Source organism: Mus caroli, chromosome 8, assembly GCF_900094665.2.
Source record: "Mus caroli chromosome 8, CAROLI_EIJ_v1.1, whole genome shotgun sequence".
In the NCBI taxonomy this organism is placed as follows: domain Eukaryota; kingdom Metazoa; phylum Chordata; class Mammalia; order Rodentia; family Muridae; genus Mus; species Mus caroli.
Window position 1 is genome coordinate 73,281,933 of NC_034577.1, and position 25,570 is coordinate 73,307,502.

At 39.4% G+C, this 25,570-nt stretch overlaps 1 protein-coding gene across 3 annotated transcripts in view; it reads left to right on the forward strand.

Annotated features, from left to right (window-relative positions):
* Inpp4b (inositol polyphosphate-4-phosphatase type II B) overlaps positions 1–25,570 on the forward strand; it is a 748,293-nt gene that overhangs the window by 472,748 nt on the left and 249,975 nt on the right. For 2 of the 3 annotated variants that reach the window (XM_029480345.1, XM_029480344.1), the window contains exons 8-9: positions 13,543–13,593; positions 24,856–24,935. In XM_029480345.1, coding sequence (XP_029336205.1) covers positions 13,543–13,593; positions 24,856–24,935 — 131 coding nt within the window. Of the gene's footprint in view, positions 1–13,542; positions 13,639–24,855; positions 24,936–25,570 lie in introns of all 3 variants that reach the window. The other variant, XM_029480343.1, reaches the window with a different exon arrangement.

Consider the following 25,570-nt stretch of genomic DNA (forward strand, 5'->3'; position numbering starts at 1 on the left):
GGCCATCACTGGAAAGAGAGGCCCATTGGACTTGCAAACTTTATATGCCCCAATACAGGGGAATGCCAGGGCCAAAAGAATGGGAATGGGTGGGTAGGAAAGTGGGGGTCGGTATGGGGGACTTTTGGGATAGCATTGGAAATGTAATTGAGGAAAATACGTAATAAAAAATATTAAAAATTTTAAAAAAAGATGCACAGATGAAGCATGCCTCCTCACTCTAAGTAAAAAGTCAGGCATACAGCTGTAGCCACTCATTTTCTCCAAAGCCTTGTTGATAGGACTTTTGATTACTAGAAAAGGAGTTTGCTTTTAAACCTTGTGGGCTCTGTTCTTTACTTTTTGTCTTTCCTCGTGTGACACCATTTGGCAGTTACATGTCATAGAGCCCTTGCTTGCTGATATGGTCCCAATGTAGACAGAAGCAACATATACTTGCTGTTCAACACTGCTGTAGGTTCTGGCCGGAAAATGCAAGTCCTTCCACTGACACACTTATTCTACGCTTTCATAGGCTAGTATAAATATATGGTTGTCTCTGGATGCTTTTTTTTTTAATATAACTCAATTACTTTCTTAGGTTACATATGCCTAAACGTCCCTATATTTTAAGAGCTGTGCTATTATTTAATAGCTACAATATAAATATGTAAAGAGCACGCCACTTGCCATTTAGTGTGACAGTTATTTAAATAATGGTGAACATGCTTGTGACCCTTGAGTGTTATTTTCCTCAATGGTGAATGCCATTAGAGTCACAGGACTTTTCATATGCTTTTTGGTTTCTATCAGTATCAATGTGCTTTGTTTAAATATTTGAAAACAAGTGATTTAGGAGACCCCTATGGTGAGTATCCTAAAACTTGCAATCCTAGCTTGATCCTCACTCTAGCAAAAGGAGAATCATGTCCTATGCCCCTTACTTGTAAATGGCTTCTTTCTCGTCTCCTTCCATTACTGAGCTATTGCCATCTGTTCTCCACATATTGGATGCTATTTTTGAAGCATGAAAAAGATCACCTCACCTCATTTCTTGGCTCAGGACGCCACAAGAGTTTCCTCTCCTAATTGCAGTATGAGCCCAATATTACCACAGCCCTGCCTTTCTTTGACCCCGTCTCTCACTCCTTTTCTCTCCTTCTCTCTTCTTCTCTTTGAACTATCAGTCGCTTTGGTTTCAGAGATTGTGCACTTAGTGTTTCCTTAGCCTGCAGAGACACCATTCTTTCTTAGTTCTCACCAAGTTGGGACTTTCTCATCAGAAATGATTTAAAGTCACAGAATCAGTGACCTAGCTTCCCTAGACTGGTGACATAATTAGTTACACTTAACTGCACTAGGCTTTTTCAATACTGTAACCCTTCCCCTGTTGTGATGCTTTCCACCTCTTCCCGATGTTCACACTTGATCCATAAAGAAATTGTTCCATGTTTATGACTATATTGCCTTTCCTTACCATGTGCAAAGACACTAAAAATAAAGAGCAACCGAGGTCAAGAAAACACTGTGGTACAAGGAAGCTTTGGGTATGGGGTACCTGAAGTAATTGGATGCCTAGTGTTTTCAGTGCCTGTGACATATATCCATCCATTGACCTCTGACAGCAACTTTGACATAGAAACCTCCAAAAGGGAGAGAATGCCTCAACACTGAAGCCCACTTGCAGCAGTATTTCTCAAACATTGGGTCTCAGGGCACTTTAAATTTTTGAGAGTCTTTGGGAATTTTGTTTATATATCTTGTGCTAACTGTGGAAACTTTCCACATTACAATCAAAAGTCAGAAACTTTCAAAGTCCCAATTTATATAAAGTCACAAATAATTAGCACAAGTTAAATTATACACATGTTTGTAAAGTTTTTATGGAATATAAAATCTGTACTAAGAAGGTAGCAGTTTTCTGTTTGTAAATTTCTTAAATTCTGATCAATGAGGAAAGATGATGTGTGCTCTGTGTGTAAGGTTTTGTGATGTTATAGGCCCTATGAGCCTCAGAATACTCTACTGTGTCCTGGGCAAAGAATGAGGATTCAAAATGAGACCTGAGTATCATTATGGACATGGCTTTGACCTTACCCATCTCCCGATTACATCACAGGTGAGAACTGCAAACCTGTGGTAAGAATAATTGCCAGGATGGGCTGCATGGAGAAATGTTTCAGGATTAAAGGCTAGGCTCACAATCAAAATGTCAAGAATTGCAGGCAGTTGATATGCTGCCACTATCTACATGGTAGCAGGGGCTAAAGCACTGGCTTAAGAAACAGCAGATTTATATTGCCTTTCCTTACCATGTGCAAAGACACTAAAAGTAGAGAGCAAGCGAGGTCAGGAAAACACTGTTGTGCAAGGTGCCTTTGCGTATGGGGTGCCTGCAGTAGTTGCGTGCCTAGTGTTTCCAGTGCCTGTGACTCTGAGATCATAAATCTCTCCACTCTCTCCTTGGTCATATGTCTTGGTGGAGAAGCTGCTTATCTTTGAGTTCTGCTTTCTTGTAAGTTGAAAGTAAACGTGAGATCCTCACTTTCCTTCCAAAGTACACTAGAAACAAACAAACAAACAACAACAACAACAAAAACACGATCGATAGAAGAGTCTGTGCTTAGAGTGATCTAGTTAAAGGAATGAGGTCAGGGACCCTGGCATAAGCACACGCACTTTAAAACTTCTACAGGTGATTCTAAGGAGCTTTGTTGAGACTTATGAAACAAAGTAATAGAGGCTTTGGTAAAAATTCCCACAGAGAAGGAATCCAGTGTGACAGTGCTGCTACATAGTAGAGTAGCCATCTCCCTTTTGCCTGGAAAGGAATGCAATGCTTGTTGAATAGATGAATTATAGTCCTTCCGTTCTGTGCCTCAAATTAACCTTCTATTTTCTAGTTCATGGAAAAAATAGCCATTATAGTGTATAATATAGGTGTATATTCAATAGGGCTATATAATCTCTTGACAAGAATAAACAAAATCTAGGTTATAAATGATCATATGGAATACTTGGGCAATACCACAATTGTTTTGATGAGACCTTGGAATTATTTAGCCTTATATTTGTTGGACTAATGACTTATAGGGAACAACAGATTAATAGACACATGCTTGCATTTATATTACTGTTTTCTGTCTAATGGCTTGTTCATTAACTCATGACTCTGGTCTTAATTGGGGGCTGTTAATATGTAACAGTGGTGTTTTCAGATCTAGTAGTGTGATCAATTGTGTCTGTTTCTATTCCCTAAGGCTAATAGAGTTTTAGTTTAAAAAAAAACTTTTATTAAGCAACCCGAGGGAAACTCATTAGACTCACCATTTGTCCTGTTTCTGGAAAGACACAATACCATCAGGCACAGTTTAACATCTAATGTCAAACTGCCTTCTTGTTAATGAACCGGTGTAGGACCATGAAAGGCAGCCTGGTTTCTCATTGAGCTAGGTTGGAAACCAGGGTGGCCCTGCAGGGGGTAACCCTGCAAGGTAGATTAGGCATTTTGCCATGCTCCTGGGCACCAGGCTCCTGAGAGGAGGCTGCAGCTCTCCATAGGTCTGTGACCATCAGTCACAGTTATGTAAGGGCAATGACCTAAGCCCCTCCATAAGTAGAGGACAGAGGACATGGCCACACATCATGTAGCCTGAAGAAAGGTCTCCATTTTAATGAGGCACCAAAGGCCTGGAGGCTTAGTCTATAAACTCCCCTTCCCAGACACTCCTCCTTGCAAAAGGTATTTAACCTCAGGCCTGCCCTGAGAAAGTGGTTTTTCACATCACAACTGTCTGCCATGACAATAAATACCTTAAAACAATGGAATGTCTCTTTTCTTTGGAATCTGCTGTGGGGAACAATGGAACAGACCTTTGTGGAAATAGTCATTCTAATCTCCTGCAGAAGGTCTCTCAGCATTCCCTTAGACTGCTCTCCCCAACTTCCAGAGTAGTGTCCAACAGCTTCACATAGCTAGACACCTGTCCAGCGCTGGGGTCGGGTAAGATCAGTCAAAACTTCCCGGGTCCTTCCTCCACCAGTGACCTGCGCCATGGGGCCAAAGCGGGCCACCTTTTAACCCATAAACTGGTATTGACTAATAAATGGGCAATACAGATCTGGGGTGACCATGTGTTAAAATGAGCATATGCATCCCTGAAATAAAGGAACTCAAGCCTAAGTGTCTCTTGATCTCTCACCTTACTTTCACTATCTCAGTTCACCAACTGTAAGTTTTCAATTGCTATTTTTGACAGTAGAAAATTCTTAAAAGCACATAGATCTACCTAGGTCTAATGTGAGATTAATGAATCAGCCTTAATGACTTTTGCTCCACTTTTCAGAAGAATGACAGAATTTGTTATATGTTAAGATGCTGGATAAGGGCTAGGGGTAGACTGCAGATGGAATTACCTGTGAAGGTCTGCTTGACAAACTTGATATGAATGCATGGAGTTGAACTGGGCTCTGTACATACTCTTCATATTCATAATAGCCATGTGTTTGGCAATGTATGCTCATTTTTTAATCATTAAAATACCATAGGAAATCAACTTATAAAGAGAAAAGACTTTATTTTATTTCCAATTTATATTGTTTCATCAGTGACTCAACAGCACTTTTGGCTTTGACCTCTGGTGAGGCAGTGGAGCTTGACGTGAGTACATGGAAAAACAAAATGGCTGGGAGAGAGAAAGTAGGAGGAAGAAAAAGGGACTGGCCCTTGCTTTCCCCTTCAAGGGTACACCCCTGACTATAAAGCCATCCCATTAAAGCTCAGCTCCTGAAGTTTCTACGCATCTTCATAGAGCCAAGCTGGCACCAAGCTCTTGGCAGACAGGTGGATAATCCAGGCACAGTGAGTGCCTGGATATTCAGCAGTGAGTATCAGGAACGGAGTTCTAATATCCAGAGAACAGCTGCTTCGTCAGGGTGCAGGTATCATCTTCATCACCTGTGGATCCCAACTTTAGAATATACTTTTGAATTGTGAAGAGGTATTATACTTTAGTTTCATTTTAGATGATTAAATATTTCTTTCTATTTTAATGAAACCAGCTGCTGTTATAGCCCGCACAGCTCTTGGGAGATTCGTTCTTTTTGTTCAGGTAAATACACAGGGTAGGTCTTGCCCCATACACATAGTCAAGAAAGAATGTCAGGAGGATTCCTATATTCCTAAACTTATGTTGGTTTCAGGAAGATCCACAAATAAACCATCTAGAGAGCAGAGTAGAAGAGCTGTAGAGAGACATCTTTTACCTACAGAACTGAACCATTTCTTTTGACAGTTTGTATTTTCATCAGAATGTATGGATCTTCCAGATACAACCTGCAAAAGAAAAGAAATATCTGCAGACATATTTTTTTACTATTTCATGTTCTTTCACCTGTGTGCAATAGATCTTTTTATCATTGGAAAGGGAAATGGAACAAGATGGAAGTAACGGCAGGGATACTTAGAGTTATTGGAGTCTGGAGTCCCATCACAGTCAACATTAACCGGAAGAACCACATGCCTCCTGTGTGATTGCTAGACTTCAGAATCATGGTGTGTTCATAGAGAGAAATTAGAAGTCTTAAAGTGCCAGCCATTCAGTGTAAAGGGACCCATGTGGCCAGAGAGCTGTAGTGTGAAAATCACTGCTTTAGAGAAATTAAAAAAAAAAAATTTTACAGGATGCATCCAAACTAAAATTGTACTTACATTTGCTTTTATTCATATTTTTCTTTAACGTCTGTTGAATGTTCATGTGTGTATAATTTGGTACAATATGTTTTGACATTTCAAAGATTATTGCATTTACCTAGTACCAACCAAGATGGCCTATCACTGTCAGTAATTATTGCAGCAATTTTGTATGTTATTCAGCCTTTGGGACAAATGCTATTTACCAAAAGAGCCACTTATATATATGTATTTGTAAGTCCTTTTTTGAGACTTCTCGATGAACAAACCAACATACATAGGCATCGTTGAATTACCTTTGCAATCACACTTAAGGACCTCTATGAAATACTAGTTTTTCATCGTTTAGTTGTATGTTGGAAGATTCATTAGTTTTCCAACAACTTCTGCATATTAAGAAGTTCAGAGGGTGGAGGTATAGCTACTTAGCATATGCATCACACACATGAGACCCTAGGTTCAGTCTACACACACACACACACACACACACACACACACACACAGTGTATACAAATGAGTTTGAATATGATGTGAGACATGAAGAAAGCAACACTCTAACTACACATAGAATAACAGTCAGACAGATGACACAATCCATATGTTTCCATATATTTGAACACATGATCAAGCAGCATAAACATAAATGACTAGATAGAGTCAATTTTGTCTGCAGACATTTTTGTATATTGAGGATCAGCTTAGCATCTGCTTGCATGGAGAAAGTATAATCAGCAAAGTGTTCAGGCTCTGGAAGGGGTTAAGTGAAAGATGGAGACATAAAGGCTTTCTGGGTAGATTTTGTTTTTATTAATTAAAAACTGATATACTTAATTCCTATAAAGTGGGATGCAAAAGGAACACACAACGGATGAAAGGGGAGGAAGCAGAACAGATTCTCCCACAGTTCCATAGTACCCTGGAAACTAAGAAGGACAAAATGCAGGACAGTTCAGAAGCACAGAGGGCATGTGAGTTGATACAGGAGGACAGAGGGGCCATGTATTAGTCAGGGTTTTACTGCTGTGAACAGACACCATGACCAAGGCAAGTCTTATAAAAACAACAACAACAACAACATTTAATTGGGGCTGGCTTACAGGTTCAGAGGTTCAGTCTATTATCATCAAGGTGGGAACATGGCAGCATCCAGGCAGGTATGGCGCAGGCAGAGCTGAGAGTTCTACATCTTCATCCAATGGCTGTTAGTGGAAGACTGACTTCCAGGCACCTAGGGTGAGAGTATTAAGCCCACACCCACAGTGACACACCTACTCCAACAAGGTCACACTATTCTAACAAGGCCACACCTATAAATGATGCCACTCCCTGGTCCAAGAATATGCAAACCATCACAGGCCATTTCTCACCTGGAGGCATCCATGGAGCCTGCTGGAATGGAAGTCTGAAACATCCAGGATTCACTGGGCAGAACACCAGTGCTGCCAAGCAGAGAACTCTACAATGATTCTGGATTGCATGTGTAGCTGAAATGACAAACTTAGAAACCAAAAGCAAACTCAAATTCCAGGCTACCTTTATGCTAAAGACATTTCCAAAAATTTGAGGCAGTGAAGGATGTAATGCTTTTAAAGAGATACAAAGAAAACATGTAGGAAAGCCCTGTGCTTGTTGAGGGTTGAGAAACAAAGACTGTCATCTCACTTAAATCTTGGAAAGTCATATTACATAAAACTAGAGTCATCACCAAGCTGCTCAGGACAAGCCACATAGAATTGGCATCTACACAACAGAAACTGACTTCTTCATAGTCCTGTAGTCAGGGAGTACAACCTAGAGATGCTAGCAGGGTTAGATTCCTCTGAGGCTCTTCTTGGTTTGCAAGTAGCCACTCCTTAATGACCAAGCATTAAAATATATTAGCCTATTGGGGCTATGCTTACTCAAACCAACATATCAAGTGATTCAGTCTTTTGTCCCTGGTTCTGTAGAAATGTCTCTACAATCCTCACAAATGAGCTAGTAAGCTGGAAGTATTCAGGATGAACTTCAAAACAGGGCCCCAAGATGCTGAAGACCATATTTCCACATTGATCGATTCATTCTATTGTCAAAACCATTTAAATTTTCACATGTTGCATGTTCTCTGCTCAACAGAAAAATTGAGCAATAGTGGAATCATTTACTGTCTCAGACTCACTGATGTATTTTATTAAGTTCAAAATTATTATCAATTATATTTTTAATGTTTGCCTCTTAAATAACCAGGTAATTCTTATTGTCCATGGACAAACAAACAGACAAATAGAAAACAAAACAAAATAAACAAATAGCAATATTCCCTGTAAAAGAAAGTCCACAAAAATACAAAACAAAAACAAACAAAACAAAAGAACCTCTTTGTCTTATTAGCCTTTATCTTTCTGAGATCTATAGTTCCTATAATGCTGATTAGACCATAATAAAGGCTTGATATATATTTGCGGGGATTAATGTAGGAGAAAAGATTTAGCATGAGCTATTTTGTTTTATTTTATCACCACCACAATCTGATGGTGAACTTCCATTTAAAACAAATGAGAATAGAGTTACATTGGCTTCTGAAATAGGTGTAAATATCAAACTTGTACCTTCTGCTGAAAGCTCTTTGTTGGTCATCATGGAAGGCAGAATCAAAGTGTGCTGTGAGATTTTCCCTCCATGCCATACATTCCACAGAGTGCCCAGAATGATAGCATTCCTCTTATTTTTCCATTGGTCCACATGGCTCCATTTAAAAGAATAATTACATCACTGAGCCTGAGAGTAAAATGGTGGTTACAACACACTGGGGAGAATTCAGGCAGCCACAGGTAGAGGAGATTGAGCAATTGGAAATAAGTTAGAGATATATAAAGGTAGGACATCCTAGTGAGCTACTGCACAGTAGAGAGGTGTGTGTAACACTTAGATATTATATATTTCAAAAGGAGAAAAATTTTCAGTGTTTTCATGATAAAGAAATGATAATACAAAGACTTTTCTAGTGTTCAATTTGATCATGGAGGAGGCCACACATTAAGAAGCACAAACATGAGGCCTCTGGCATTTTCATTTGTCTCATTTGAAAGTCTTCCAGAAAATGAAGGCCTCTGTTCTACAGCTGTGAAGCATATTCTATTTGACTTACAGTCTGTGGATGGTTAGGAACCAGATCTTTCCTAGTGGAGCCTCTGAATGCCAACATAGGCAGCTTGTCCTTGGACCACAGCCTTGTGAGATCTGCCTGGAGAACAAGTCACCCCACATCTGGAGTTCTGTTAAAACTGCAAACAAATCAACACCCACTGTTTTGGGGAGTTAGGCTTGTTACACACCTGTACAAAGCTCTATGCCAGTTAATATAGAGACACACTGGTTACTGGCCATTAGCTGATAACTTTCTCTCATGTGGCTATGTGGAGACTTGGCTCTCTAAGTCTGAAGGCATACCAAACCCTCTCGAGAAATTCTCCAAGTAGATGCAACAGATATTCCTGACATGTGCTGTTGTTTTGGGGTTGAGTTAGGGAGTCACACCTGAGTCCTAAGACACTTGTTTACAAGATAGTCATACCTCTGGAGGAGGTAGACATTTTTCCCTATCATAATTTTATGTTTCAATATCAGGGATTCATTACTGACCTCAACAGGGGTCTAGAGTAGCATTTATGTTATAAAACAGACTATGATTCTATATCAAATTCACTTCCAAATACATTGCCAGGTTGGACCATATTCTTTGTGGAGGATGTATGCTCTTTAATGGGTATTCCCATCTATATCTATCTAGAGGAGCTTGCTCCATTCTTACCTATCAATACAGAAATGGACCTATGTGAGCTCTGAAAAATGTAGCCAGGGACAAATTCTGAATATTTTGACCTTCTCCTTGGCTGGCTCTAGATCTCCAGCAGACCGCACTGCCATAGGCTAGTCACTTCATGGCCAGTGAAACTTCAGTAGTCTTCTCCCATGGGACAGAGGCATCTATGTTCTATATAATAAGATTAACTAGCTTCAGGAGTTTTCCTCTGTGTATATGAGCTTGAATGTGCTATATTCCCCTACTGTACCCATATACTAGAGCTCCTGGAAGCTTTAAATGTTGGCAGAGTAGTCTGCAGGAAGCTGATGAGTCAGGATTACTCACTGCCTGCTAGCATATGGTTATCATATCAAAGTAAACTACCTGTGTTTATCATTTCCAAGTTAACATACATGAACCTTGAACTTTTGGGATTGATAGGGGTTTTTTAAAGAAGAGAGGAGGGCAATTTGCTTTATATGAACTTAGGGGACAAGCAAGATGTCTCTCACAGTGTGGGCATGCATCTGCTCACACCCATCACCAGATCCACCTTGATTTATTTGTTGTCATAAACCTCTAGACCAAAGCTGGAAGGGCTTTGACTGGATAGTTACATGAACAATTGTGTGTTGTGGGAAAATTCTTGGAGAAGCACATTGAAGACAAAGAAAACAAAATGTGAATAAGACCAAAAATGAATTCCCAAGAAAGGCCATTAATTCTCAGGAGGCATGGCATGATGAGGAACTAGAACATACAGCAGTACCAGCCATGGCTCCTTACATTCCAGAGCTATGTTATCAGCGACACATTTTCTCTCCAGCATCTTTATTTCTCTGTTGTTTTCAGTTCCTTTGCCTTCTTTCTGTTTCCCTGCTGCTGCAATCCTTTCTGCTTATTTATTTAATTCCCTTAGCTCTGCTCTCACTTCTTACTTCCCCTTTCTAGCCCCAAACGACTCCAAAGACTGCAAAGTATGGATACCATACAATGATTTACACTAATCTCATTTTAGAAAGTCAACACCAAGACAGCAAAACAAGGGCTGAGAGCTCTCAGGTGTTGGGATAACTCAAGTGCTTGTCCCAGTAGCTACCCCTGATTTTCTGTTGCCTGGAAGAAGTATATAAAGAAAAAGTGCCAATTATATAATATCACAGCCTTATAAATTTTTTGGCCCTACCTACTTCTCCAAACCTTTTTAACTCAAGTCACTTCCTTACAAGTTCCCTGAAGCATCCTCAGTACAAATTCTTCGCAAAGGCAGTTGGACATTAGCAGCCATGTGGTACATATTTATTACCTTACACCCTTTATGCTTCATTGTACTCTTCCTTGCTGAAAACTCCTACTTGTCTTTCAAGACCCTAAGCACCTCTTCTCTGCAGCCCGCACTGGTAGCCACAGGCTGAGTCATTAGTCTCCTGTCTAAATGTCAAGAGTAAATGCTCACATTTCTACTGTAGCTCTTAATATATTGTACTTGAATGGTTCATATTTGTCACAGCCACTAACCACTAGAGCCCCCAAAAGAAGACTGAGGTTCTATTCACTGGCAAACCACTGTTCTCCACCCAGCAGTGCTGATATGTAGTAGAATGTATTGATGTAGGAAAAACTGTACCATGACATCAACTGCATCAACTCAAATGTTTTAAAACTATACAAACCCGCACTTAACCTTTTATTATTTAAAATAAATAAAAAGTTCTTTTTCTCTTGTCTTCTTCTCTTTCTCTTTCCCCTTCACAAATAGAAACACACGTACACAGAATATTAGCAAAAGTAGCCCATATACCTTTAATTTTCTATGTACATCGGGTATAGACTTTTCTTTCTTTTCTTGCTTAGTCATATTTATAAGGAATAATAAAAATCTCATGAATATAAGAGTTTAATGGGCCATGTTGGACTTGTTAATATAATTCTAACTTTGTCTCTTTCCATATGCACATATATATAACTTAAATCAACAATTTCATGCAATCCTACTCACGTTGAGCCTCACCAATTTCTGTCACTTTTTATTTTATTTTTCAATACAAGTATATCCCTTTTGAGAATGCTTTTGGTAGTCAATATTTTAAAAAGGAATGCATAGAGCATGTATATATGTGTATATGAGTTGTACATATGTGAATACTGATACACCACACACACACACACACACACACACACACACACACACACATATTCATTTACAAACCAAGTAGACTGCTTGTCTATTACCAGATAATTGGGTCACTTGACTACTGGCCATTAGAAGAAAGCGGCGACTAAGAAGGCATACTGTACCCTCTTGAGAACCCCATCCCACCTTGGGTGCAACAGCTATTCTTGACATATGCTGTGTTGGTGGGGTTGAGTTAGGGAGTCACACCTTAGTGAAAGGAGTCCTGAGATACTTCTTTAAAAGATATTCATATTACAGACATTGTATTGTATTACATTAATGTTACAGACATATTACAGACTAAAATCTGTATATATGTGTATCTACATATACACATGTATGTATATTCATATATATTTATTGTATGCTAACTATGAAGAGAGAAACAAAGCTTATACTTATTAACAATTTCATATAAAAATGTGTGTGTGTGTGTGTGTGTGTGTGTGTGTGCTTGCCATGGTCCCTAACAGCTCCAACAACTCATATTTACACAATTTTCCCATCTTCTGAGGGTATCTAATGGCTCTCAGATAATGAGACTGAATAGTGTACTCAATAGTAACAATTGTGCAGCCACCAAGCCACCAAACTCTTAGCAAGGGAATCTTCCACCATGTATTCTGAGCGGAGTATGGTCTATTAACTCTTTTACCTAATCTGTTAGGGTATTTCCTGTCATTTATTGTGTGCACTGGTAAATAATTTGCTGGTACAATGTCTGATAAATAATGCAAGTATAGAAGTGGGTCTGTCATAAGAGATAAAGAGCCTCTAGCTGGGAATCAAAAGGTGTGTTCTGTTATACCTCATGACTTTATCCAGAGATGGAAACTACTAAAGACTAGCAGGTCATAGAAGCTAGGGATATTATAACCATACTGTCCCCTGGGACCATTGCCCTGGTATACACAGGCATATCAGAACCCCAGGTACTCACAGGACTGTCTTCCTAAAGAGGTTGTGTTAGAATGAACTCACAGAAAGTTTTCCATAGCTTACTTCCAGTCTGTTTTTTATCTCATCCCTCCCAGCCAATGCTTGTTCTCCAATTAAGCAAGGCACACTTTGATATTTCTCTGTATCCATTTAACTGTTCTGCCTTATCTTTATTTCAAACTGTTATACCAGTCTTATTTGGTCTCCCTTCCTTTTCTCTTATGTGAGAAAAAATAATCTCTTTCCCTCTTTCTCATTTGGAACATTTTGTTTTAAGGGAAACTAGGCTCACCTGCTACATATTAAATCCAGAAAAATCCAGTACCAAGATTGAGCGCACTTTGAAAATGCTCCCATCACTCTAGTGGGAAACAGAGTAGATAGCCACCAATCAGTAAAGTGTATCTATCTAGTTAATTCAATCCTGCAGAGTGCTCATGTGACAATCTGCTTTTGTTGACATAGTTTTGACCCTTTTCCCATCAAGTAAAACTTACTTTTTAAATTAATTCAGATGTCCCTCTCCTATCCCATTGCCCAGAGTTTTCACAGGAACGGAATCTCCTATAAGGAGACTGGGTATTAGCTCTCATTCAGAGCGTAGTTATCCAGGATGCATGAAATTACTCCCTCTACACCAATCCTGTCACTCCCTTGGAATACTGAATATAAGTTGGGTTTTAAGGAGATAAAAGATGACTCACTTAAGTCCCAGATGTCTGCTTCTGACAAGAAGATGGGTGAGGATCAAGTATCCCTGCCTACTGGGAAAGTCAGGAAACTTTAGAATTGTAAAAAGACAGGTTTATTGCACTGCAGTGGATACGGAGCGCCCAGTCTTTTTCATTGATGATTAACTCAACTGTTTGAATTGCTATCAGATGAAGAAAGCAGAAGGCCTGAACTTGTGTGAAACTTCTTGCCAACTTTCTATCCGGAAGTCACATAGGACATGTTTGTTTTTCTCCATAGATTCGAACCAGTGTCCTTCCGGAACACAAGGACCCCCCGCCAGAAGTTGCGGTAGGTGCTTCCTATATTTCCGAAGGTACACAGGTCATTTGTAAGGTAATGGTTTGCATTTTCTCTGAATTCCTGCCTGCCTGCTAGCTGAAAACCAAACCAAACAAAACAATTAAGTTAGAAAAGCGTGACTATTTGAGGAGTCACCTGTCTTTTGTTGCTGAGTTGAATAGAATTCAAAAGAGTTTTGTATTTACTTTAGAGGGTGAGGGATGAGTAGGACATTGTCCTACAGGTAGCTGAGTTGCAACTCCAAGTTGGCACTTCTGGACTCCTACAGGTTAGGGAAATTACATGTGTTGGCGGCAGCATCACAGGGAAAATAGCAGAGAACTAGTGAGGGCAGGGTGCTGCTTTCTGCTGTTAAAATGAATGCTAGGACACAGATCAAGCAGTGGGCTACTCTTTGTAGGGCTGAAAACCCACTGAGGTTCTCCTGACACATGTGAAGCACTGGGTCTCTAACCTGCAGAAGTTGAAAGAACAAGAGAGTATGAGGGGGACTAGTGTTTTCTGCTTAGACAAAGCCTGAGTTGGAGGTGGCAGAATTTGAAGAGACAGCCCTGCGAGCAGAATCCCTGAGCCTCTTCCCTCAGAAAGGAATAGAATGAGTGTATCTGAAACAACTGAAGCCTATTTAGAAAACTTACAGGGACCTGACAGTCTTCTTCCACTGAATGAGAGGAGCACAGGGCTCTGTGCTATTCATTTCTTCTCATTGAAAGCAGCCACTTGGCGACATACCAAGGGAATATTTCAAAAGCACGCACCAACGTGAAAGCTGACTGAGCAGAGTGCCAGTTCTCAGAGCACCTGCTAGTGCAGAAGGAGAAGGGGGAGCAGGATGGCGCTGTTCTTCACTTTTATTTTTCCTAAGAACTTCTTAGAGGTGGCAAGATGAAAGACTTCCATGGATGAATTCAATCTTCACCATTGGCTTTCATCTACCTTGAACCCACCTCAGACTTTCTAGTCTAGTGATGGTGGGTTCTCAGATGACATGAGTAGTTTATGCTTTAGTTTGCAATGTTCCAAGAAAGTTCTTTCCCTGTTAGGGAAGATCCACAACCGGGGCATTGCTGAATCTGGGTGCAACTCTCTGCTTGCTTGTTCTTGTCTCAGGTTTACAATCACCATTCAACCAACAACACCCCCATCTTATAGACGAGGCCTCAGAGACATGTTCTTATCATACCTTTTAGACATCCTTCATAAAACCGCAAATCCATTAATATAACCAATGCAGTGTTAATTAAAGACTTTCATTTATTTACTGAAGTTCAAGGACTGAGTTGGTATAATTTTCTACTCTAATCCCCAAGTTGCTCTTGTTCTCAATTGCCCATAGCTCTAGATCCAATAATATCTTTACTTAAGTGTGTTAAGTCTTATTTATGTTTTATCAACTTGTTGTGGAGCCATTTTATTTATTTTAAATGCCGAGTTTCTGATCTTATTCTCTTCTGTCCTGTCTTCCTGCCTTTTCCCTTGCCAGTCATGTCTCTGTAGCTCCAGGCACGGCAGGAAGTTTAACATGTTTGTTCCCTTTCTATAGCTCAGGCTATGACATAGAACAGTAAGGGACAAGGGCTGCTCTCTTGCCAAGGTCAGGATAGGGCCCTATTTGCTGGTTTTTACACTTGTCAGAGTCCTCATTGAGACTAATACAGAAGTGGCAACTGTCCAGTGGAGGTGATTTAGAGACCCAGACTTCCCTAGCATGTCAGCTATGGCTCAGGGTCAGCCACTTCACTGTCCTACCCCACTCCAACCTTGTACTCTTATTGCTGAAATTCACTCTAAACCGGTGGCTGCAGATGAGCCCCATTCTGTGCTACTGCTTGACCCACTCAATCTCCTCTACACTTACTGTGTCACGTTAAAGTCCCGCAGGCACCTTCACTGGTGTGTCCTCTCTTAGCTCAGCTTTTTCTCAACTATCCCTTCATACAGGACACAAAGACACTCAACATTAGATTGCCCCATGATTTCCTAAGGAGAACATCCTGGAGGAAGGTAGTTTTGATATCTCTCTTCTTTACAATTGACCCATTTGTTTAGGACAAAACTCTTCTTGCCTTGGGCATATACATATTTTCTTGGGAAACATTAGGGAATAGCCCTAGCTTCTAGGACTGAAACTCTCTAACCTTTCCTATTAGAAGCCTACATTTTTGCTAATTTGACATCTTGGGGTGAATGCTTGGCCAGTTCTGGTAAACCCTCTTCCCTTTTAGAATTTTTCTGAGAGTCCTGGTACATGAGGGACTTAAGATGGGGTGTGTTTGATATTGCTTTGTTATTATATTTGCTATTCTTTGATAAAGACTCAGCTAAAATTCCTGGTCCCAAATAAAAGTCCTAGTTGGGATTCTGTGACATGGATGTTATACCAGTCAGGAAGACATTTGTTGAATAAATTGACAAACTGACCTAAAGTAATGAGTTAGGTTTTTGTTTTATTTATTTTATTTTATTTATCTTGAAAATGGTTCCCAGTACTGTAGGCACACAGAAAAAAAATAACTTCGAACATGAGACTATCCATTTCTCTGCGTCCTTTCATAGGGTATTGTGCAATCTGACCACATTGGTTATCATATTCCTCATCTTCCTGCTTGGAAGAGTAAGTTGCCAAATTTTAGGTCACAACGCTCTTTCAGTTTTAGAAAACATACTACCTGCAAATTCCTGCTCATTATTCTGCATTTTATGTGTCTCTGAGAAGAACTGAGTCCTTAAAGGAGATTCCAGGAAAAGTATCTCCTTAAACAACAACAATAAAAACACTACTAGTAATGAAAATGTGGGTATTAGGTTTCTGTAATCTTTCCACACTCCTAGACACTGGACTTATGATAAAACATGACTTCTTGACTTTGCTCAGTCTAATATTTATAGTTTTATATCAAGATTCTTTATTAAAATACCAAAGAGGAATTCATTTTGGTCTACATTGTTTCTAGAGTCATAAGAGAACAAATTATGGACAAAACAGAATACTCTAGAAATGACTGTACTAATATAGAAAATATAATGTGTTTTATGACATCAGCCCCCAAGAAAATTGCCTAGTGTAACTGCTGAACCAATTCCACACACAGGAAGAATGGGCTTAAATAAGGAGGAGTCAACATAGCTTGAATTCCTGACAGACTGAGTCATGTTATTCTGTACAGTGAAAATTTAACACATGTTTAATACATATCCCACCAATCTTCAAGATATTTCTTTGACAAAATTGTCTAAGCATTTAAGTTATTGGTCAAGAAGACAGTGCCCATGGTGACTCTGTCCTTACTATATACTAAGAACACTTATTCCAACATGAGCTAAAACCTTTCAGTGTAATTCCTACTATTATGTTCCATTCATTTCTGAGCACACTTAGGCAACATTTACTCGATGTATCCAAGCATTTTCCTGATGGCTTAGTCAAATAGATACCAATTTGTGTCCTTAAATCTTCTGGACTGTATTCATAACAAATACGTAATTCATTAGCAAAAAACCTAGCACAAAGTACTGTTTAGTTTTGAGGTTATTCATAAACTCTTAATAGTTAGCATGCGTTATTTTCTTTATGATGCTGTTTTCAGTATTAACAGTTATTACAATGGAATGGGACATCATGCAACCATATTTCTTATGGTTGACAGTGAAGACAAAATGCCCAGGCTATAAAATTGTCTTATTCTGTAATTATGTATGCATATATGTATATGTATATGTATATGTATATGTATATGTATATGTATATGTATATGTATATGTATATGTATATGTATATGTATATGTTTGTGTATATCATATATGTATACACATACATGTGTATATATCACAACAGTTGTATATCAACTTCTGCTTTTCAAAGGCCTTCAAAATTTATACCAACAATCCTGTATATGACTTTGTAAGAATAGGTCAAAGTATCACTTATAAGCTCATTTAATCTGCAATAGACCAGTGTCCAGTCAAAATGAAATGAGTAACATATAAGATTTGCCACATAAGTCATTTAAAAATGTCCAATAGCCATATTTTAAATAGTTCAAAGAAACGGACTAAATTATTTATATTTTCATTTAACTCACTATAAGTAGTATATTCTTAAAATATGTTCAATATAAAAGTCCATGCTCCCTTTCTTCATGGTAAGTCTTCTAAACCTGGTAGACATTAAAATTTTATGGATCCCTCTACTTGGTGTAGTCACATTTTAAGCTATTAAAGTAGTAGATAACCCCTTTGAGAGAAACAGCTCTGTGTAGCACTTGGAATATCCATTGAGTGAAGACTTTGTGAGATGAGCTTCCTGATGGAGGTTTGGCAGTTGTGGTACCTAGGCTGACTTCCTTAGTAGTGAACAGTGGAGCCATTGTGGACATAGAGCAACATAGAGCATGTGGTTTCAAGTCTGATGAGCTGTCTGTCTATCTACAACACTCTGCAAGTCCCTACAATGCACTGAAGAATAAACTTTTGGTCTCACATTCCCTGTGATGAGATGTCAGGAATAACCATTGATAACCTCTTTTTACACTCTGGATATTATTCTCCAGCCAAATGAGTGATTGAAATGATATGCTGTATGCTTTAACGATCATCTTCCCCAGGCTGATACTTGTGAGTGTTGTATTGTCGTGAGCAGGAAAGGAAGGTCAGAGTTATGAGGTGTGCAAACAAAAGATCTATCAGGACAGGAATTGCCATCTGTGCTGGAAACTTGGCACAACATACTGTGGATGAAAAGATGCTTGGCAGAGAATCAAGAGACTAGAATTCCAGTGTTACAGGATATTGGATATTTGGACCTGTTTCTAGTTAGGGTATGGCACAGCCATTAGCACACAGCTTTAACCCCTCTGGCTAGCATACAGACATACCCTTTGTACTTATCTCTAATTTCAAACAATGAAGGTAAAGTTAGTTTGTCGAAAGAAGCACTCATGTTTGAAAATGTTGTCTAATGGCGTGGCAGACAAAGTGATGAATCAGAGAAAGATTTGACAAAATAGGATATTCCCAACTCTCAGAAGAAGAGAAAGGGGAGGGAAGAAACTTATGGAAAAGACAGAGGGTAGAGGAAGAAGAGAATATAGTCTAGGAATACAGTAGAGTTTGTGGAGACTATACAGTAGAGTTGAGAGGGAGAGTAAAGCAGCACAGAGAGGGAAAAGGAGGCAGTTTTACCAGGAGAGTTTTACAGAGATGGATTAAAGATAGAACAAGTTAGACACAGTTAAACGTGGAATGAGCAAGACAATGAGAAGTCAGAAGATTAGAAAAGATTGCCAGAGTTAGTTTTGAGTGCAACCAGAGCAATTCAGAGGCTGAGAGAAGCCAGATCGAATCATTAAGTGTGGAGAGGAGTTTGAGCCGGAGCAGCTGAGTTGAGCCAGCCAGCCTGAGCTCAGAAAGAACAAGAAATGGTAAGCTTATTCAGCAGCAAATCTCAGAGGCCTAGCTTAGAATGTACTGAGGCTAGAAGCTTGCAAGACTAAGCCTAGGTTACCAGATGGAGGCAATAACCTTCCAAGACAACAATTACAGAGACTAAAAGGTACTTTTACGTTCTAACTTGGTCTAATATGGCTTCCTGAATGCTATCTGTTGTGGCTGTGTACAGGACATATCATTCTTATGGACTTCTGCAGCTCTTCCCCCTGATTACAGGCAGTTTTGAACTTCTTGTAAATACCTTACATATCCTAAAACAAATCTGAGCAAATTGGAATCATAGGAAATATCTTCTCAACAGCAGTAACTGCATAAGACTTCATATCCTTTACATCTTAATTTTTAAAATCTTATCTAGATTTACTTCTGAAACAAGCTTTTTCTTTTGCATATATATTGTTGTTTTTGTACTGCAAATATTTTTAACTAAATAATAATAATCCTTTTCCTCTTCCTCTTCTTTCCTGTCCTACCCACTTCTCCCCTTCTTTTTTGTCCAGGTTCTCTCTCTCTCCTCCCCCTTCCTACCACTCCTCCTTCTTCTCTTTTATCTTCTCTATGCCTCTTCTTTTTCCTCTCCTTTAAATACTCTATCTTTCCATAGAATTTTAGATGTGCAGAAGATGTATCTAAGGCACCAGACCCATAGGTACAATATCTTAAGCCCTGTGTTAGTGTCAATAACGCACTGTCTGCTTTCCTCACTGAGCTAATGGTTTGTGTTGATCACTTAATGCTCAAAATGATGCTCTGCATTCTTATTGTTGTGCATTGTCTACCGTTTTCCCCCTCTCTGTGGGTATTCAGATCTTTTCTCAGAGAGAAAATTGATTTTGCTCTAATTCATTCTCTTCCAATGTGTCCAGTGAGTGTTCATATAGGTGGGTGTTTTGTTCTCTAATTTGGAGTTGGGGATTGGATAAATCCTATGTTGACTTATATTGAGGTGAAACAAACACAAATAACAATATAAGAAAAACAGAATGTAAATGCATTGGCAGTTATCCTGTTTGGTGTTACAATGTAAAACCATAATATACTATTCTTAGAATAAAATAGAACCCTAGGAAACATCATGGAGGAGGGAGCAGAAAGACTGTTAAGAGCCAGAGGACCACCAATTCTGTTCTGTAGCTGCATGTCTTAAAAATGTTCCCTGGAGAAGACTTGAACAATGACATATCAGCAATCTTGCTAATATGAAATCTCGTAGGCTATCACCCCTAGACAGAGAACTACAGACAACTAATGACTGTTCCTACTAGAGAATTAGCCTTTTATAAGGATGACCTTCCTAATTGGAGGTCCAGTGCAAAGTGGTCAACCCTAAAACCATATGCACAGAAGCAACAAAAATAAAAAATAAGCTCAGCAAACACACACAGAGGCACACACAGTTATATACTGTATTCATGTATTTGCCCATATATCATATATAAGACATAATAATAAATACATATGGAAATTGTAACTTTATGGCTAATAAGACTACCAAAATATCATGCCATATATACTTTGCTTTATTCTAAAGTCATCTAGACCAGATCTGCACAATTTCAAAATGTAAGTAAAACAAGCTTAGAAAGTTAGTGGCCTTGTGAAATTTATTATCTGTTTTAGATATATTCTCTTGTTTGGTGTAATAACAAATCATGAATATTATACATATAAATATACATAGATATAAACAAATATAACTGTATCACTATAATTTTGCATTAGCATTATGTGTTTTCCCCTCTGCATGGGTATCCATGTATGTATATGCATATAGATACATACATACATATATACATTCATACATTTATATATACATATGTGCAATGATAAAGAAGTTATCAGTTCTAGTTTTGGGGGCATAGAGGGATTAGAAGACAGGGGGCATGGGGTCTGAGGGAGGAAAGAGAAGGGGAAAGTGATTTTATATCCTAATTAGAATGCAAGTAAATAAAGAAAAATAAACAAAAATGGGAATTTTGGTATTCCATTTAATCCAACATGGATTCCTAGATAAAATTAGGTTTTGAATAAAATAAACTTTTGTAACTGAAAACCTTCTGTTTTCATTTGGCTGGCATGCTATCAGGCCATTGCCAATACTAAGATTCAATGTGCCTTATTTTGGAAAGCTCTGACAGTGTCCCCTGAGATAAAGCCTGGGCTGACAATTGCAGTGGGACTGCTTGTCTCAGGGTTATTGTCCCTGGCACTCTGTGTACATGCCCTCTGTTTCTGTTGTTGGGCTGTCTCTGATACTGATCAGTTAAAGAGCTGCTTGTGAAGGGGCTCCTGGTCCAGCAGACGAGACAGTCAGTGCTTGTGGTCACCAAGTTTGCTTGCACCTGTGCCTTATGGCGTGTCCATAGCTCATGCCTAAAAATAGCCATTCCACCTGTCTGTCCATCTGGCTGAAGAATTCCAGTCTGGGACGATTGCTACTTTATAGTTAAAAAGACCATCATGTTATTATGTTTGCTTTATTCTACATTCCTCCAGACCTACATGATTTCAAAGGGTACATTGAACAAGCTTAGAAAGTTAGGGGACTTGTGAAATTTATGATCTGTTAAGAATTTTGTTATAAGTGAATAATGAATGGAATGGAATATAAGAATTTAAGTTAAAATCCCTAATTATCAGTGAAAGATAAAATGAAATATATAATCAATACATATACACATAATAAATATCATTATAAAATATTTATACATTGTGCCCAATTTCAAAACACACGCACACAAACACACATACACACAAACATACACACATATTCAAGTTTGTAACGTGGTCTAGAGAGATGGCTAAATAGGTAAGAAAACCTGTTATTGTTTCAGGGGACCTAGGTTTAGTTTCCAACTTCCATATGGCAGCTCACAACTGTTTGTAACTCCAGATCCATGGAATTCCACATCTTTGTTTCTGTGGGCACCTGCACTCACATGTATATACCCATCCCCAAAAACACATATGCATAATTTTAAAATCATAACAAAATATACATTTACAAAGATTTAAAATGCAAATTGGTGGAATGACATTTGCTATATAATCTGTACGGAATGGTTTTCATTTATTCTCATTTTGGTGAGTTACAGTGATGTATAAATAATTGCATAATGAGCTTGTCTCCTTCGTGAATTAAAATAACTTTACCTGGGTGTCATGGTTGGTACATGACAGTTCTTAGGAGGCTGAGACAGGAGGATAACTGTATGTTCAAAGCTCTCCTGTGCTATTCAGTGAGTTCTATGTGATTCATGGAGATGTGGTCTGAAAAACAAATAAATGAGTCACTTGCTTGAAAGCCGGGGTCCATCAGTGTCAGTTAACATTTTGTTCTTGTATCTAGTGTATATTCAGTCGGGGGAGTATAAGAGAAAATAAGTGTCTTTGTCGAACTTCAAATCTCAACTATTTGTGGAGGTTTGAGATAAGCCATTTAAATATATCAGCTAGTGTTCAATACAAGTAGAGAAAAATAAGCGATGAATAGAGAGCCACAGAGAGTATCTGAGAGTGCCTTCTGTCAGCGCCTGCTCCAGGGGCTCTCTGTAGGAGAAGTTGGTGCCTCTGGCTTGCTGAATCCTCTGCCCCTGTTAACAGTCCACAGGCTCTGTGTTGATAAAGCCACTGTGTTGGTTTTCAGCTTAGGTTCACTCTTATTTCCTTGCTCCTTACATGCTTTCGTTTCACTCATTGTTTTTCCATCTAACAGTATGAGCTCAGAATTTCCAGGCCTTGGTGACTGGGTGCTTGTTATGAAATACAATGCAGTGATATAATTGCGGTGTAATGCGGTGGGAGTGAGGAGTACCTGGCCGGCCCATGCTGATGTGTCTCCCTGAGACAGACCTAGTATACACTGTAGGGGAAGAGAGTGGGGACCTGGAAGGGGTAGAGACAGGAGCGGGGGCAGAAAAAGTGGAAGAGAGGCTGGCTGGGAGTACTTGGGGAGCGAGAGAAAGGGAGGTAGGGAGAAGAGAGGGAGGGAGGAAATGAGGGAGAGAGGGAAAGGAGGGAGGGAGGGAGGGAAACAGGGAGGGAGAAGAGAGGGAGACAAGGAGGGGGCACAGGGGAGAGAGAGGGGGAGATGAGGGAGGAAGGGGTTGTGGTATAAGTAGTTCTCCTTATATGCTGCCAGTGCTGTACCTGGCTGGCACCTGGTGGGTAACAGGCAGTGATGATGACTCAAGTTGTTGGTAGGTAGCTGTTGGGCAGAGCATGGCAGAATTGTCTATAAGCCAATAGTGCATATACAGGTATTTTGAACTTCAGCTTTTCTAGTTGGTGCTAACATTATTAGAGTTGTCAAGCCGGGCGTGGTGGCGCACGCCTTTAATCCCAGCACTCGGGAGGCAGAGGCAGGCGGATTTCTGAGTTCGAGGCCAGCCTGGTCTACAAAGTTAGTGCCAGGACAGCCAGGGCTACACAGAGAAACCCTGTCTCGAAACCCCCCCCCAAAAAAAAAAACCATTATTAGAGTTGTCTACAATTTCAAAACCAAGTTGTGTTTTCAGATGTCTGTCTTTATGCCTTTTCTGTACCTGTTCCTCTAAGGTAGCATTTTCAAAAGAGATTTACGTTTTTTACCTGGGGCTTGGAAGATGACTGAGGACTTTGCACAGGGCCTGGTCATGGTTCCCAGCATGCACAGGGCAGTTCACAACTGTAACTCTCCTTCCAGGAAGTATGGTTCCTTCTCCTGGCCTCCATGCTCACTCAAATGACATGAAAGCGTGCACACAGGCCACACACCTACACATTACAAAAGAAAAAATATAACCTGGATTTCAATTTTTCAGTAATCACTCAGTACACACATACACACACACACACACACACACACACACACACAGCCTCTTTTTATATGTAGAATGATTTTTTATTTTCTTATGGAAACATTCAACTGGTCTCAGGCATTCAAACATAGTCTGGAGCAGAGCTGTGCCAAGAGGAAACCTGAGAGAAGCGCTGTTGTTCTGCTGTGGGACAACACAGGCTGCCCGTTATCAATGGCTAGGTGATGATAAGGCTTGATAATTTTATGTTTAGCCATTGCCCTCAAGAAAAGTGAGAAATACACCTTATGGTATTTATGCCATAATGTCACATTCAAATCAAAAGCAGCCAGGAGCAGTGAAAAGATTTAACCCTGAGACAGAAAGGACCAGTTTGCAGTTTTACTCTTTATATAGAGTTGAAGAGCAGATGCCCAATATTGACTGGTAAACATGACACCTGGTTGTGAGATGTTTAAAAACTAATTTTAGAAAATATAACAGAGATGCTGTTTATTTCTGTGGGTGGGTTGAAATTGTCCTATGCTGCTAAACAACAACAAATGGAAGCAAAGCTTCTAAATGCTTCTGTGATGGAGAGAAATATTGTCTTTCTATTTATAACCTTCACAGAGCCCGGTGTAAAAATAGCTCCAAGAGGCAGATTTTCTCATGTCTTGACACAGAGTTGCTGTTGCCAGTGATTTGAGGAACATCCTGCCGAATACTGAATGTTTAGCACCCTCTTTGACACCAGTTTTCTTCTGGGGAGGAAATTAGAGTTAGTAGTAAAGTCCTGACTGCTGGGTCTTACCTTCGTGTAACTTCCCAGACCGTCAATATCTGTCTTCGACGGAGCTGATATTTCAGTATTGTCTTTCTGTCATTGAAATATGTGAGTGCTAATTGATTCAGTATTTCATTCTTTTCATAATGAATTCTCTGTAATTGGCGTGAGAGCCACCACAACAAACTTTAGGAAGAATCCCAGGAATTGATGGAAACCATTCTTTCTTATTTTCAGAGAAGCTTCCTGGGCTGTGCCAGTTTTAAAGTTGGGGAGCTGCTGAAGTCCAAGGAGCAGCTGCTGTCCCTGAGCCTGAGGTGAGTCTCTCTGTTTTCATGTTGGTTAGTTAACACCCAGGTTTGGCCTCCGCACCTCCCTCGAGAGTCAAAGTTCTCACAGGCAGAGGACTGGAGATCCCGGTAAAGGACGGCAACTCCAGTTCCCCCTCAGAATTGCTGCCAGCTGCAGAATTATTAGTCTGCATGGGAAAAGAAGTATGGAGGGAGTAAGGGGATAACATTCTTTAAAAGAAAGCAAATGCAAACTGTGATCATGCTGTTAAATAATTTGCTCTAATAAAAATGTCACTGTACTCACGAGTAAGTTTTGTGATTGAAGTAAGTTTGGTGTGATGTAGTAGCTTCTGATAGGAAAAGCGAGCTGACTTTTCAATGTCCCACCTGCAGCGCTAAGCCTAAAATCCTGATAAATTGAAGCAGATCAGTAGATCCTAACTCATTCTGGGCATCATTTGTTTTGATATCAGAGATGTATAGTCTTAAAAGGTTGTAGAGTATATTTATACTAGGAAAAATACAGAATGAGTATTTCTTTTTAAAAGTAAAATAAACACACACATATACTCACAATCACACATATTTATAATTTTTTTCTTTTCCCAAAGAACTGCTTGGAGCCAACAATTTATTTCATTAAATTTAAGTAATTTTCA